General features: G+C 47.9%; 1 protein-coding gene across 1 annotated transcript in view; it reads left to right on the top strand.

Moving 5' to 3' along the window:
- Window positions 1–12,679, top strand: part of LOC144603094 (butyrophilin subfamily 3 member A2-like) — a 32,560-nt gene extending 19,881 nt beyond the window's left edge. The window contains exons 6-9 of the mRNA XM_078416233.1: window positions 598–630; window positions 1,898–1,924; window positions 7,217–7,243; window positions 10,826–12,679. Coding sequence (XP_078272359.1) covers window positions 598–630; window positions 1,898–1,924; window positions 7,217–7,243; window positions 10,826–11,340 — 602 coding nt within the window. The 3' untranslated portion in view covers window positions 11,341–12,679. The remainder of the gene's footprint in view (window positions 1–597; window positions 631–1,897; window positions 1,925–7,216; window positions 7,244–10,825) is intronic.
- Window positions 12,680–13,831: the final 1,152 nt, after the last annotated feature.

A 13,831-nucleotide genomic window follows, 5' to 3' on the forward strand; every position in this document is an offset into this window, starting at 1 on the left:
TTCTCTCCCGAGATGCTGCCTGACCTGCTGAGTTACTCCAGCATTTTGTGAATAAATCAACATGTTCCCAATGTTGGGGGAGTCCAGAACAAGGGGCCACAGTTTAAGAATAAGGGGTAGGCCATTTAGAACGGAGATGAGGAAAAATCTTTTCGGGCAGAGAGTTGTAAATCTGTGGAATTCTCTGCCTCAGAAGGCAGTGGAGGCCAATTCACTGAATGCAATCAAGAGAGAGCTAGATAGAGCTCTTAAGGATAGCGGAGTCAGGGGGTATGGGGACAAAGCAGGAACGGGGTACTGATTGAGAATGATCAGCCATGATCACATTGAATGGTGGTGCTGGCTCGAAGGGCCGAATGGCCTACTCCTGCACCTATTGTCTATTGTCTATTGAATGGTGGTGCAGGCTCGAAGGGCCGAATGGCCTACTCCTGCACCTATTGTCCATTGTCTATTTTGATTAAAGATAGTTCAGATTTCTTCACTGAGGTGGATGGGAGGTCAGGACCGCTGTTCATTCACGTCGGTAAAAATATATCTGATTGCATCAGCTACTGTTTTTGACACTAATTTGAATTAAATTGTTGAATTTTCCAGATCTAGAAAAAGACAAGTCAGTCCAACAGTACGGTGAGTGTATAAATTCTTAACTGTCCACATTGCAAAGCTACCAGGTCCAGCAGGCTTGTCTATTAAGAGGTATCAATGTGCTGAAGTTGTAATGAAAGGCTGTTTCACATGGGTTAATAACAAATCACAGATAACAAACCTTTAAAACAACTAATAAAACAGAGCAAAACCCATTGCTCCTGCAACATCCAGCTGAGCAGTGTCATGGATAATCTGGATTTCCAGCCTGGGAAAAAGGTTCTGACTGTCTACCCTATCTACACCTCTCATCATTATATATACTTCTCTCATGAATCACCTGTACCTCTGATGCTCCAGAGAAAACAACCCACGTCCATCCAAACTCTCTCTTTAGCTTAAAGCCTCAATCCATGACAGCATTCTGGTAAACATCTATATGCTAAAAGTCTCGTTTGTTTGTTTGTTTGTTTGTTCCTGAACTGCAGCCAAAACCGTACACGATAGCACAACAATTTTAGGCCCACCTTACTCACCGTCGTCCTTTTGGTGCTAATGCAAGAAGTTTCATTGAGATCGGTGTTATGTTTTTAAAGTTATTCACATTTTTAAGTTTAAATCTATCCTCTGGGAAGGGAGGGAGGGGGGGAAGGGGAGGGTGGGAGGATCAGGGGGGTTGAGGGGGAGGGAAAGGGGCGGAGAAGGGAGGGAGGGAAGGAAGGATGGGGAGGGGGAGGGGAGAGGGGGGGAGAAACGGGAGTGGGGGAGAAAGGAGGGAGTGGGGGAGGAGAGGGTGCTGCACGAATGCAGGAGAGGTTTGGGCCAAACGGGTCCACTTGGTCTAGTGTGCGGCACGGTGGCGCAACGGTAGAGTTGCTGCGCCGGAGACTCAGGTTCGATCCTGACTACGGGCGCCGTCTGTACGGAGTTTGTACGTTCTCCCCGTGACCTGCGTGGGTTTTCTCCGAGATCTTCGGTTTCCTCCCACACTCCAAAGACGTACAGGTTTGTAGGTTAATTGGCTGGGCAAATGTAAAAATTGTCCCTAGTGGGTGTAGGATAGTGTTAATGTGCGGGGATCGCTGGGCGGCGCGGACCCGGTGGGCCGAAGGGCCTGTTTCTGCGCTGTATCTCTAAAAATCTAAAGTTCCCTCTAACAGTGAGGTGAAGCTTATACCCTTTGAACAAATGTTTGCCCAGAAATATCAAAGTGCAAACCTATTCAAAGATGGGTAAGTTATCTATAACTGTGCAATCAGATTATTAATTAATCTGATTATTGATTATTTTTCTTGTTTTCATTTTTTAGACAAGTGGGAACCTCTTGTTAAATCCGGTAAGATATTCTCTTTACAAGAAATGTTTTATAATTGTTGCTTATTTAATGCACCAAGAAAATTGGTTCTCCTCGTGTACCTACCGTTAATGGAATGTTGGCCTTCATAACAAGAGGAGTTGAGTATAGGAGCAAAGAGGTCCTTCTGCAGTTGTACAGGGCCCTAGTGAGACCGCACCTGGAGTACTGTGTGCAGTTTTGGTCTCCAAATTTGAGGAAGGATATTCTTGCTATTGAGGGCGTGCAGCGTAGGTTTACTAGGTTAATTCCCGGAATGGCGAGACTATCATATGTTGAAAGACTGGAGCGACTAGGCTTGTATACACTGGAATTTAGAAGGATGAGAGGAGATCTTATCAAAACGTATAAGATTATTAAGGGGTTGGACACGTTAGAGGCAGGAAACATGTTCCCAATGTTGGGGGAGTCCAGAACAAGGGGCCACAGTTTAAAAATAAGGGGTAGGCCATTTAGAACCGAGATGACAAAAAAGTTTTCAGTCAGAGAGTTGCGAATCTGTGGAATTCTCTGCCTCAGAAGGCAGTGGAGGCCAATTCTCTGAATGCATTCAAGAGAGAGCTAGGTAGAGCTCTTAAGGATAGCGGAGTCAGGGGGTACGGGGAGAAGGCAGGAACGGGGTACTGATTGAGAATGATCAGCCATGATCACATTGAATGGCGGTGCTGGCTCGAAGGGCCGAAAGGCATCCTCCTGCACCTATTGTCTATTGTCTATTAAAAAAACGTCATGTAAACTGTGGAATACCTAACTCAAATATCACTGCACCTTAATTGGCACATGTGACAATAAATTGACCCTGAAACCTTGAATGGATATAGTTAGAATTAACAATGAAGGACATGATTAGAGTTCATACAGAAAAGACTTGGTGAAGGGAGAGAGGGGGATGTTACCAAAGACTAGAACATGATAGTAATGTGACCAATTTTGGGCCCCATATCTGAGGAAGGATGTGCTGGCGCTGGAGAGGGCCCAGAGGAGGTTTACGAGAATGATCCCAGGAATGTGTGGGTTAACATACGATGAGCCTTTGACGGCACTGGGCCTGTACTCGCTGGACTTATGAAGGATGTGGGTGGGGTCTCATTTAAACTTACTGAATAGTGAAAGGTCTGGGTAGAGTGGACGTGGAGAGGATGTTTCCACTGGTGGGAGAGTCTGGTACCAGAGGCCACAGCCTCAGAATAAAAGGATGTACATTTAAGAACAGTATAACAGTATAACAACACTTTATTGTCACTCGGCACAAACACCGAGCGAAATTTCAGCAGTCACAACAAAAAAGAAAAGAACACAGGACACCCGACCCCAGCACAAACATCCATCACAGTGACTCCAAACACCCCCTCACTGTGATGGAGGCAACAAAACTTCCCCTCTCTTCCCCCCGCACCCACGGACAGGCAGCTCGACCCCTACCGAGGCAAACGACATGCACAGCCCCCGCAAGGGGATGGAAGGCCCCGCGGCCGAGCCGCCCCGGGCACCGAACCGTCCCGCGGCCACACCGGGCGATGTTAAGTCCAGTGGCCGAGCCGCACCGGGCACTGAAACGTCCCGCGGCCGAGCCGCACCGGGCACTGAAACGTCCCGCGGCCGAGCCGCGCTGGCGATGTTAAGTCCAGCGGCCAAGCCGCGCCGGGCACTGAAACGTCCCGCGGCCGCACCGGGCGATGTTAAGTCCAGCGGCCGAGCCGCACCGGGCACTGAAACGTCCCGCGGCCGAGCCGCGCCGGCGATGTTAAGTCCCGCAGCCGAGCCGCGCCGGGCGATGGAAGGCCCCGCGGGCGAGCTGCGCCCCGGGGAAGAGACCTAATAAAAGAAAGGTTTCCCCCCGCCCCCACCCCGCACCCCAGCCCCCCACCACACATACACAGCCAAAAACAGAAACAAAAACCATCCCAACACCGACACAAACAAAAAAAAAGAAAAAAAGACAACAGACTGCCAGAGAGCCGCAGCCGTTAGGCGCAGCCAACTCCTCCCACTTGGAAGGAGATGAGGAGGAATTTCTTTAGTCAGAGAGGGTGGTGAAACTGTGTTCATTGCCACAAGACTGTGGAGGCTAATTCATTGGACATTTTTAAGGCAGAGATTGATAGATTCTTGATTAGCACGGGTGTCAGGGGTTATGGGGAGAAGGCAGGAGAATGGGGTTAGGAGGGAGAGATAGATCAGCCACGATTGAAGGGGGGAGTAGACTTGATGGGCCGAATGGCCTCATTTTGCTCCCATCAGTTACGAACTTACAATGAGGAAAGTCCATCTCTGCTGGGAGACTCGTCACGTTAGGCATCGTCTGTCAAGTCAAGTCAATTTTATTTGTATAGCACATTTAAAAACAACCCACGTTGACCAAAGTGCTGTACATCTGATTAGGTACTAAGGAAAAAATGAAACATACAGTAGCACACAAACATAACAGCACATACAAACAGTTCACAGCGCCTCCTCAATGAGCCTCAAACGCTAGGGAGTAGAAATAGGTTTTGAGCCTGGACTTAAAGGAGTCGATGGAGGGGGCAGTTCTGATGGGGAGAGGGATGCTGTTCCACAGTCTAGGAGCTGCAATCGCAAAAGCGCGGTCACCCCTGAGCTTAAGCCTAGACCGCGGGATAGTCAGTAGCCCCAAGTCGGCCGACCTGAGGGACCTGGAGTTAGAGAGGTGGGTTAGAGGATTTTTGATGTGGGGGGGGGGGGGGGGGAATGTCCATTTAGGGCTTTATATGTGAATAGGAGAGAATAGTCTGTGAAGAGAGAAACAGAGCGAGCACTTCAGATCTATCAACTTTGGTTACAGGTGTCAGTCTGCTGAAAATTGAAATATTAATTCTATTTCTCGTCCCAAACGCACTACCTGAGCTGTTAAATAGAGTCAAACAGCATGGAATCTGACCCTTCGGCCCAACTTGCCCATGCCAATCAAGATGCCCCATACATACTATCCCACCTGCCCGCATTTGGGCCATCTATATACTAAAATTCGCATTTGTTTGTTTCGCCAAAATGGTACACGATAGGGGGAGGGAAGAGGGGAGAGGGGGGGAAGGGGGAGAGGAGAGGGTGCTGCACCAATGCAGGAGAGTTTTGGGCCCAACGGGTCCACTTGGTCTAGTATCCCTCTAAACCTTTCCTGTCCACAAATGTTAGGCTAATGATATCCCACTTTTCAAGAAAGGAGGGAGAGAGAAAACGGGAAATTATAGACCAGTTAGTCTGACATCAGTGGTGGGGAAGATGCTGGCGTCAATTATAAAAGACGAAATTGCGGAGCATTTGGATCGCAGTAACAGGATCGTTCCGAGTCAGCATGGATTTACGAAGGGGAAATCGTGCTTGACTAATCTACTGGAATTTTTTGAGGATGTAACTAGGAATATTGACTGGGTAGAGCCGGTGGATGTGGTGTACCTCGACTTTCAGAAAGCCTTCGACAAGGTCCCACATAGGAGATTGGTGGGCAAAATTAGAGCACATGGTATTGGAGGTAGGGTACTGACATGGATAGAAAGTTGGTTGACAGACAGAAAGCAAAGAGTGGGGATAAATGGGTCCCTTTCAGAATGGCAGGCAGTGACTAGTGGGGTACTGCAAGGCTCGGTGTTGGGACCACAGCTATTTACAATATACATCAATGACTTGGATGAAGGGATTAAAAGTACCATTAGCAAATTTGCCGATGATACAAAGCTAGGTGGCAGTGTGAACTGTGAGGAAGATGCTATGAGGTTGCAGGGTGACTTGGACAGGTTGTGTGAGTGGGCGGATGCATGGCAGATGCAGTTTAATGTGGATAAGTAATAATAATAATAATAATACATTTTATTTATATAGCGCTTTTCATATACTCAAAGACGCTTTACAGAGATTTTGAGTGTGAGGTTATCCACTTTGGTGGTAAGAATAGGAAGGCAGATTATTATTTGAATGGTGTCAAGTTAGGAAAAGGGGACGTACAACGTGATCTGGGTGTCTTAGTGCATCAGTCACTGAAAGGAAGCATGCAGGTACAGCAGGCAGTGAAGAAAGCCAATGGAATGTTGGCATTCATAACGAGAGGAGTTGAGTATAGGAGCAAAGAGGTCCTTCTGCAGTTGTACAGGGCCCTAGTGAGACCGCACCTGGAGTACTGTGTGCAGTTTTGGTCTCCAAATTTGAGGAAGGATATTCTTGCTATTGAGGGCGTGCAGCGTAGGTTTACTATGTTGATTCCCGGAATGGCGGGACTGTCATATGTTGAAAGACTGGAGAGACTAGGTTTGTATACACTGGAGTTTAGAAGGATGAGAGGGGATCTTATCGAAACGTATAAGATTATTAAGGGGTTGGACACGTTAGAGGCAGGAAACATGTTCCCAATGTTGGGGGAGTCCAGAACCAGGGGCCACAGTTTAAGAATAAGGGGTAGGCCATTTAGAACAGAGATGAGGAAAAACTTTTTTAGTCAGAGAGTTGTGAATCTGTGGAATTCTCTGCCTCAGAAGGCAGTGGAGGCCAATTCTCTGAATACATTCAAGAGAGAGATAGATAGAACTCTTAAGGATAGCGGAGTCAGGGGGTATGGGGAGAAAGCAGGAACGAGGTACTGATTGAGAATGATCAGCCATGATCACATTGAATGGCGGTGCTGGCTCGAAGGGCCGAATGGCCTCCTCCTGCACCTATTGTCTACTGTCCATGTACCTGCCCAATTGTCTTTTAAATGTAGTTATCGTATCTGCCTCAACTACTTCCTCTGGCAGCTCGTTACATATACCTTCCACCTACTGTGTGAAAACGTCTCCCCTCGGGTTCCTATCAAACCTTTCCCCCCTCTCACCTTAAACCTATGTCCTCTGGTTCTTGATTCCCCTACTCTGGGTAAAAGATTCTTGTGCATTTATCGTATCTATTCCCCCTCAGCCTCGTGCTCTCCAAGGAGCACAGTCCGAGTCTGCCCAACCTGTCCCTATAGATCAGGCCCTCAAGTCCTGGCAACATCCTCTCTGCACTCTCTCGGTGCTGGCTCGAAGGGCCGAATGGTCTGCTCCTGAACCTATTGTCTTAACAACATCCTTCGTATAACAGGGTGACACGATACTCCAACTGCAGCCTCACCAACACCTTGTCAGGTAATCCCTGCTCTTCCAAGTTTAGCCAGGATCCCAATTTTGTTGGTGTTTATCATTTTTAATTAAAATAATAGTGCAAGTTTGTGAGAATAATTTAATGGGAGTACAGTGTGCAGGGAGTTTTTTTTCTCTAGACTAACTGGCTGTTATTTCTTTCCAGATTGGGAGATCATATATAACAATAAAGGTAAGAACCTGTGGATTATTATAATGGAGAATTTGACAGCATCCGAAATACCTTATTATGTTTTAGAAGGGTCTCGACCCGAAACGTCACCCATTCCTTCTCTCCAGAGATGCTGCCAGTCCCGCTGAGTTACTCCACCCATAAGGGGTAGGCCATTTAGAACGGAGATGAGGAAAAACATTTTCAGTCGGAGAGTTGTAAATCTGTGGAATTCTCTGCCTCGGAAGGCAGTGGAGGCCAAGTCTCTGAATGCATTCAAGAGAGAGCTAGATAGAGCTCTTAAGGATACCGGAGTCAGGGGGTATGGGGAGAAGGCAGGAACGGGGTACTGATTGAGAATGATCAGCCATGATCACATTGAATGGCGGTGCTGGCTGGAAGGGCCGAATGGCCTACTCCCGCACCTATTGTCTATTGTCCATTGTCTATTGGGTCTACCCTCGATTGAAACCAGCATCCGCAGTTCCATCCTACATCTTTTTAGTTTCGTTAATTATTGCCATGTGTTGTCGCATGTTTTGTTGCAGATAAAGTTTTGTTGCATCCTCTCCAGTCAAAGTAAAGACAATACATGATTACATACAATCCTTCCACAGTGTACAGATACAAGATAAAGGGGATAACATTTAGCGCGAGGAAAAGTCCGATTAACGGCAATTCAAAGGATTCTAGTGAGGTGCATAGTAAACATAGAAACGTAGAAAATAGGTGCAGGAGTAGGCCATTCGGCCCTTCGAGCCTGCACCACCACCACCATTCAATATGATCATGGCTGATCATCCAACTCAGTATCCCCTACCTGCCTTCTCTCCATACCCCCTGATCCCTTGAGCCACAAGGGCCCCATCTAACTCCCTCTTAAATATAGCCAATGAACTGGCCTCAACTACCCTCTGTGGCTGAGAATTCCACAGATTCACCACTCTCTGTGTGAAAAAAAACTTTCTCATCTCGGTCCTAAAAGACTTCCCCCTTATCCTTAAACTGTGACCCCTTGTTCTGGACTTCCCCAACATCGGGAACAATCTTCCTGCATCTAGCCTACCCTTAAGAATTTTGTAAGTTTCTATAAGATCCCCCCTCAATCTTCTAAATTCCAGCGAGTACAAGCCGAGTCTATCCAGTCTTTCTTCATATGAAAGTCCTGCCATCCCAGGAATCAATCTGGTGAACCTTCTCTGTACTCCTTCTATGGCAAGAATGTCTTTCCTCAGATTAGGAGACCAAAACTGTACGCAATACTCCAGGTGTGGTCTCACCAATGCCCTGTACAACTGCAGCAGAACCTCCCTGCTCCTATACTCAAATCCCCTCGCTATGAATGCCAACATACCATTCGCTTTCTTCACTGCCTGCTGCACCTGCATGCCTACTTTCAATGACTGGTGTACCACGACACCCAGGTCTCGTTGCATCTCCCCTTCTCCTAATCGGCCACCATTCAGATAATAGTCTGCTTTCCTGTTCTTGCCACCAAAGTGGATAACCTCACATTTATCCACATTATACTGCATCTGCCATGCATTTTCCCACTCACATAACCTATCCAAGTCACCTTGCAGCCTCCTAGCATCCTCCTCACAGCTGACACTGCCCCCCAGCTTCGTGTCATCCGTAAACTTGGAGATGTTGCATTCAATTCCCTCGTCCAAATCATTAATATACACTGTAAATAACTGGGGTCCCAGCACTGAGCCTTGCGGTACCCCACTGGTCACTGCCTGCCATTCCGAAAAGGACCCGTTTATTCCTACTCTTTGCTTCCTGTTCGCCAACCAATTTTCTATCCACCTCAACACTGAACCCTCAATACCGTGTGCTTTAAGTTTGTACATCAATCTCCTATGTGGGACCTTGTCGAAGGCCTTCTGAAAGTCCAGATATAACACATCGACTGGTTCTCCCTTATCCACTCTACTAGTTACATCCTCGAAAAATTCTATAAGACTCGTCAGACATGATTTGCCTTTGGTAAATCCATGCTGACTTTGTCCGATGATTTCTCCACCTGCTATTATGTGAAACAAGGAAGGTCAGTTTTTCTCACTTCCCTCAGCAGGCAATTCTGGTTCCGATGTGACGTCTGTTGGTTTAGGTTCACACGGCCACCTGGAAAAATAAACTTACCTGAAAAATCTCAGGACCACTTTCTAGTTGTTGATAGGATGGTTCAGTTGCGTGATATCAGCTAGGAAGAAACTGCCCCCTGAAACTGGAGGTGCGCCTTTTCACACGTCTTCACCTCTTGCCCTGATGGGAGAGGGGAGAAGAGGGAGTGACCGGGGTGAGACCGGTCCTTGATTATGCTGCTGGCCTTGCCGAGGCAGCGTGAGGTGTAGATGGAACCGAGGATGCTTTGCGTGATGATCTGGGCTACATCCACACAAACCTGGGTGGCAGTGTGAACTGCGAAGAGGATGTTAGGAGGTTGCAGGGTGAGTTGGACAGGTTGAGTGAGTGGGCAGATGCGTGGCAGATGCAGTATAAGGTAGATAAATGTGAGGTTATCCACTTTGGCGGCAAAAATAAGGAGGCAGATTATTATCTCAATGGTGTCAGATTAGGTAAAGGGGAAGTGCAACGAGACCTTGGTGTCCTTGTACACCAGTCAGTGAAAGTAAGCGTGCAGGTACAGCAGGCAGTGAAGAAAGCTAATGGCATGTTTGCCTTCATAACGAGCGGATTTGAGTAAAGGAGCAAAGAAGTCCTTCTGCAGTTGTCTAGGGCCTTGGTGAGACTACATCGGGAGTACTGTGTGCAATTTTGGCCTCCTAATTCGAGGAAGGACGTCCTTGCTACTGAGGCAGTGCAGCGTAGGTTCACGAGGTTAATCCCTGGGATGGAGGGACTGTCATATGAGGAAATATTGGAAAGACTAGGCTTGTAGTATTCACCGGAGTTTAGAAGGATGAGAGGGAATCTTATGCAGACGTACAAAATCATAAAAGGACTGGACAATCTGGATGCAGGAAAAATGTTCCCGATGTTGGGGGAGTCCAGGACCAGGGGCCACAGTCTCAGAATAAAGGGGAGGCCATTTAAAACTGAGGTGAGAAGAAACTTTTTCACCCAGAGAATTTGTTGTGAATTTAGATAATAGACAATAGGTGCAGGAGGAGGCCATTCGGCCCTTCAAGCCAGCACCGCCAAACAATGTGATCATGGCTGATCACTCTCAATCAGTACCCCGTTCCTGCCTTCTCCCCATACCCCCTGACTCCGCTATCCTTAAGAGCTCTATCTAGTGGAATTTGTGGAATTCTCTGCCACAGAGGGCAGTGGAGGCCAATTCACTGGATGAATTTAAAAGAGAGTTAGATAGAGCTCTAGGGGGTAGCGGAATCAAGGGATATGGGGAGAAGGCAGGCACGGGTTACTGATTGTGGATGATCGGCCATGATCACAATGAATGGCGGTGCTGGCTCGAAGGGCCAAATGGCCTCTTCCTGCACCATTTTCTATTTCTATGTTTCTGTGGTTGGATTTTTGAGTTTGAAATTCATGTCGATTATTTATTTCAGCCTTGGAGCCTCCCGGTCAGCTGTTATTAATTTTTTCGTTCCCTTTTTCACCCCCCTTCAGTCCCCATAAAACTAGACACTGAGGTGTCAGACGCCCGGCTGACGGTGTCCAAGGACGGTAAGACCGGGGCGGAGGGCAGTCAGCCTGAAGATTACGCCTTGGTCAACGCCCCGGGATGGGCGCTGACCTCCGAGGGGTTTTCCACAGGGAAAAAGTACTGGGAGGTGGAGGTCGCAGGGAACCACAGGTGGACCCTCGGAGTTGTGGCAGAGTCCGTGAAGAACACCGGGGGCCTTGAACTCAAGCCGGAGAACTCCATCTGGACCATCGAGCAATCTGGCAAGAAAATCCACGCCAACCAAACCGACACGATGGACATCATCTGTCACCAGGTTCCCAGTAAGATTGGGGTTTACCTTGATTACGACACAGAGGAGATTTCATTTTATGTTCCAAACACCATGTCATTTCTCCACACCTTCACTGAATGCAAGTTCACCGGCAAGGTCTACCCCTGCTTCCGCACAACCCAAACCAAGAAGACGTTGAAAATATGCCCCTTGGAATCGTCTTAACGATGCGGTTTTGACACAGTAAGGGGGGGGGGGGGGGAAACCCAGCAGGCGCTGGTTTAAATCGAAGGTAGGCGCAAAATGCTGGGGTAACTCAGCGGGTCAGGCGGCATCTCGGGAGAGAAGGAAGGAATGGGTGACGTTTAAATCGAAGGGCCGAATGGCCTCTTCCTGCGCCTAATGTCTATTGTTTCGGGTCGAGACCCTTCTTCAGTCTGAGACCCGAAACGTCACCCATTCCTTCTCTCCCGGGATGCTGACTGACCCCGCTGAGTTACTCCACCATCCAGAGAATTGGCCTCCACTGCCTTCTGTGGCAGAGAATTCCATAAATTCACAACTCTCTGGGTGGAAAAGTTCCTTCTCACCTCAGTTTTAAATGGCCTCCCCTTTATTCTAAGACTGTGGCCCCTGGTTCTGGACTCGCCCAACATTGGGAACCATTTTTCCTTCATCCAGCTTGTCCAGTCCTTTTATAATTTTATATGTTTCTATAAGAATCGCCTGCAAAAGATTCTTAACAATGCAGTTTTAACACAGTAAAGGAAAAAAAACCTGCAGACGCTGATCCCCCCTCAATCTTCTAAATTCCAGCGAGTACAAGCCGAGTCTATCCAATCTTTCTTCATATGAAAGTCCTGCCATCCCAGGAACCATTCTGGTGAACCTGCTCTGTACTCCGAGATCTTCGGTTTCCTCCCACACTCCAAAGACGTACAGGTATGTAGGTTAATTGGCTGGGCAAATGTAAAAAAACAAAATTGTCCCTAGTGTGCGTAGGATAGTGTTAATGTGCGGGGATTGTTGGGCGGCGCGGACCCCGTGGGCCGAAGGGCCTGTTTCTGCGCTGTATCTCTACATCTAAATCTAAAAAAAAATGTTTCCTGCCTCAAACGTGTCCAACCCCTTAATAATAATCTTGTATGTTTCACTTAACACTATTCTACACCCACTAGGGACAATTTTTACATTTACCAAGCCAATTGACTTACATACTTTGACGCCTTTGGAGTGTGGGAGGAAAACGAAGATCTCGGAGAAAACCCACGCGGTCACGGGGAGAACGTACAAACTCCATACAGACAGCGCCCGTAGTCGGGATCGAACCTGGGTCTCCGGCGCTGCATTCGCTTTAAGGCAGCAACTCTACCGCTGCGCCGCCGTGCCACTGATTTCTGCACCCAGTGAATATAATAACAGAAATTCAGTGAATATAATTCTGCACTCAGTGAATATCATAATTCAAATGTCACTGTACCTTAATTGGTACATGTGACAATTCAATTGAATCTTGAAAAGTACTTTTGAATTCTCTGCTCTGAGGAGCAGTGGATGTTCAATTTTTCTGCATATTAATTTTTTTTTAAAAATACAATTAAAAAAAATTTAAATAAAAAATAAAAAATCCATTTAAAATATGGATCTTGTATGTTTTTTTACATTTCAAAATTATACAGTGGGTGGCGGTCGTGAAACGGCATTGAGCTTGGTATGGCTCGCGATCACCACCGTCTGGTTGCAAGCGGAACTGCAACAAGTGTGCAGATAAGTAACTGCAGGCCATTGAATATTGAGCAAAAAAAACAAAGTGATGGAGGAACGGCGACGGTATGCCCCCCCTTCCTCCACCCTTGTCGTTCCACACTTCTCCTCAGTTATTCCCTCTTGAGATCCCCTTCCCCAGCCCACAATTGACCGACCACGACACCACACTGCCTGAGGTCATTTGTCCTAATCTTTAGGGGAAAAAACTGCAGATACTGGTTTAAATCGAAGGTAGACACAAATTGCTGGTGCAACTCAGCAGGTCAGGCAGCATCTCAGGAGAGAAGGAATGGGTGGTGTTTCGGGTCAAGACCCTTCTTCAGACTGGAGACATCCCATGTTTTGGCCTAACTTGGTTTGTCCCGTACGGGACCGCCCTTGTCCCGTATTAGGCCCGGGAGGCGCTGTAGGCCCAGACGCTGTAGGCCCAGACCCTGTAGGCCCGGACGCTGAAGGCCCAGACGCTGTAAGACCCGACAGTTTAGGTCCCGACACACTAGGTTTCCGACATTTTAGCTCCGGACAGTCTAGGCCCGGAGGCCCGGGCGCCGCCTAGCGGAGGTTGCGTAGCAACCCGCCTCCCGGCCCGGGCGGCCGCCATTGGTGGTGAGGGAGCATGTGGCCGCTGGCTGGGTGAGATCATATGGGGCACGGGGCGGTGACGTCACCTTGTCCCGTATTTGGGAGTAAGATAGTTGGCAACCCCTACATACAAACTCCCCACAGACAATAGACAATTGGTGCAGGAGGAGGCCGTTCGGCCCTTCGAGCCAGCACCGCCATTCAATGTGATCATGGCTGATCATTCTCAATCAGTACCCCGTTCCTGCCTTCTCCCCATACCCCCTGACTCCACTATCCTTAAAAGCTCTATCTAGCTCTCTCTTGAATGCATTCAGAGAATTGGCCTCTACTGCCTTCTGAGGCAGAGAATTCCACAGATTCACAA

This window comes from Rhinoraja longicauda, chromosome 19 (genome assembly GCF_053455715.1).
Source record: "Rhinoraja longicauda isolate Sanriku21f chromosome 19, sRhiLon1.1, whole genome shotgun sequence".
NCBI classification, from domain to species: Eukaryota; Metazoa; Chordata; class Chondrichthyes; order Rajiformes; family Arhynchobatidae; genus Rhinoraja; species Rhinoraja longicauda.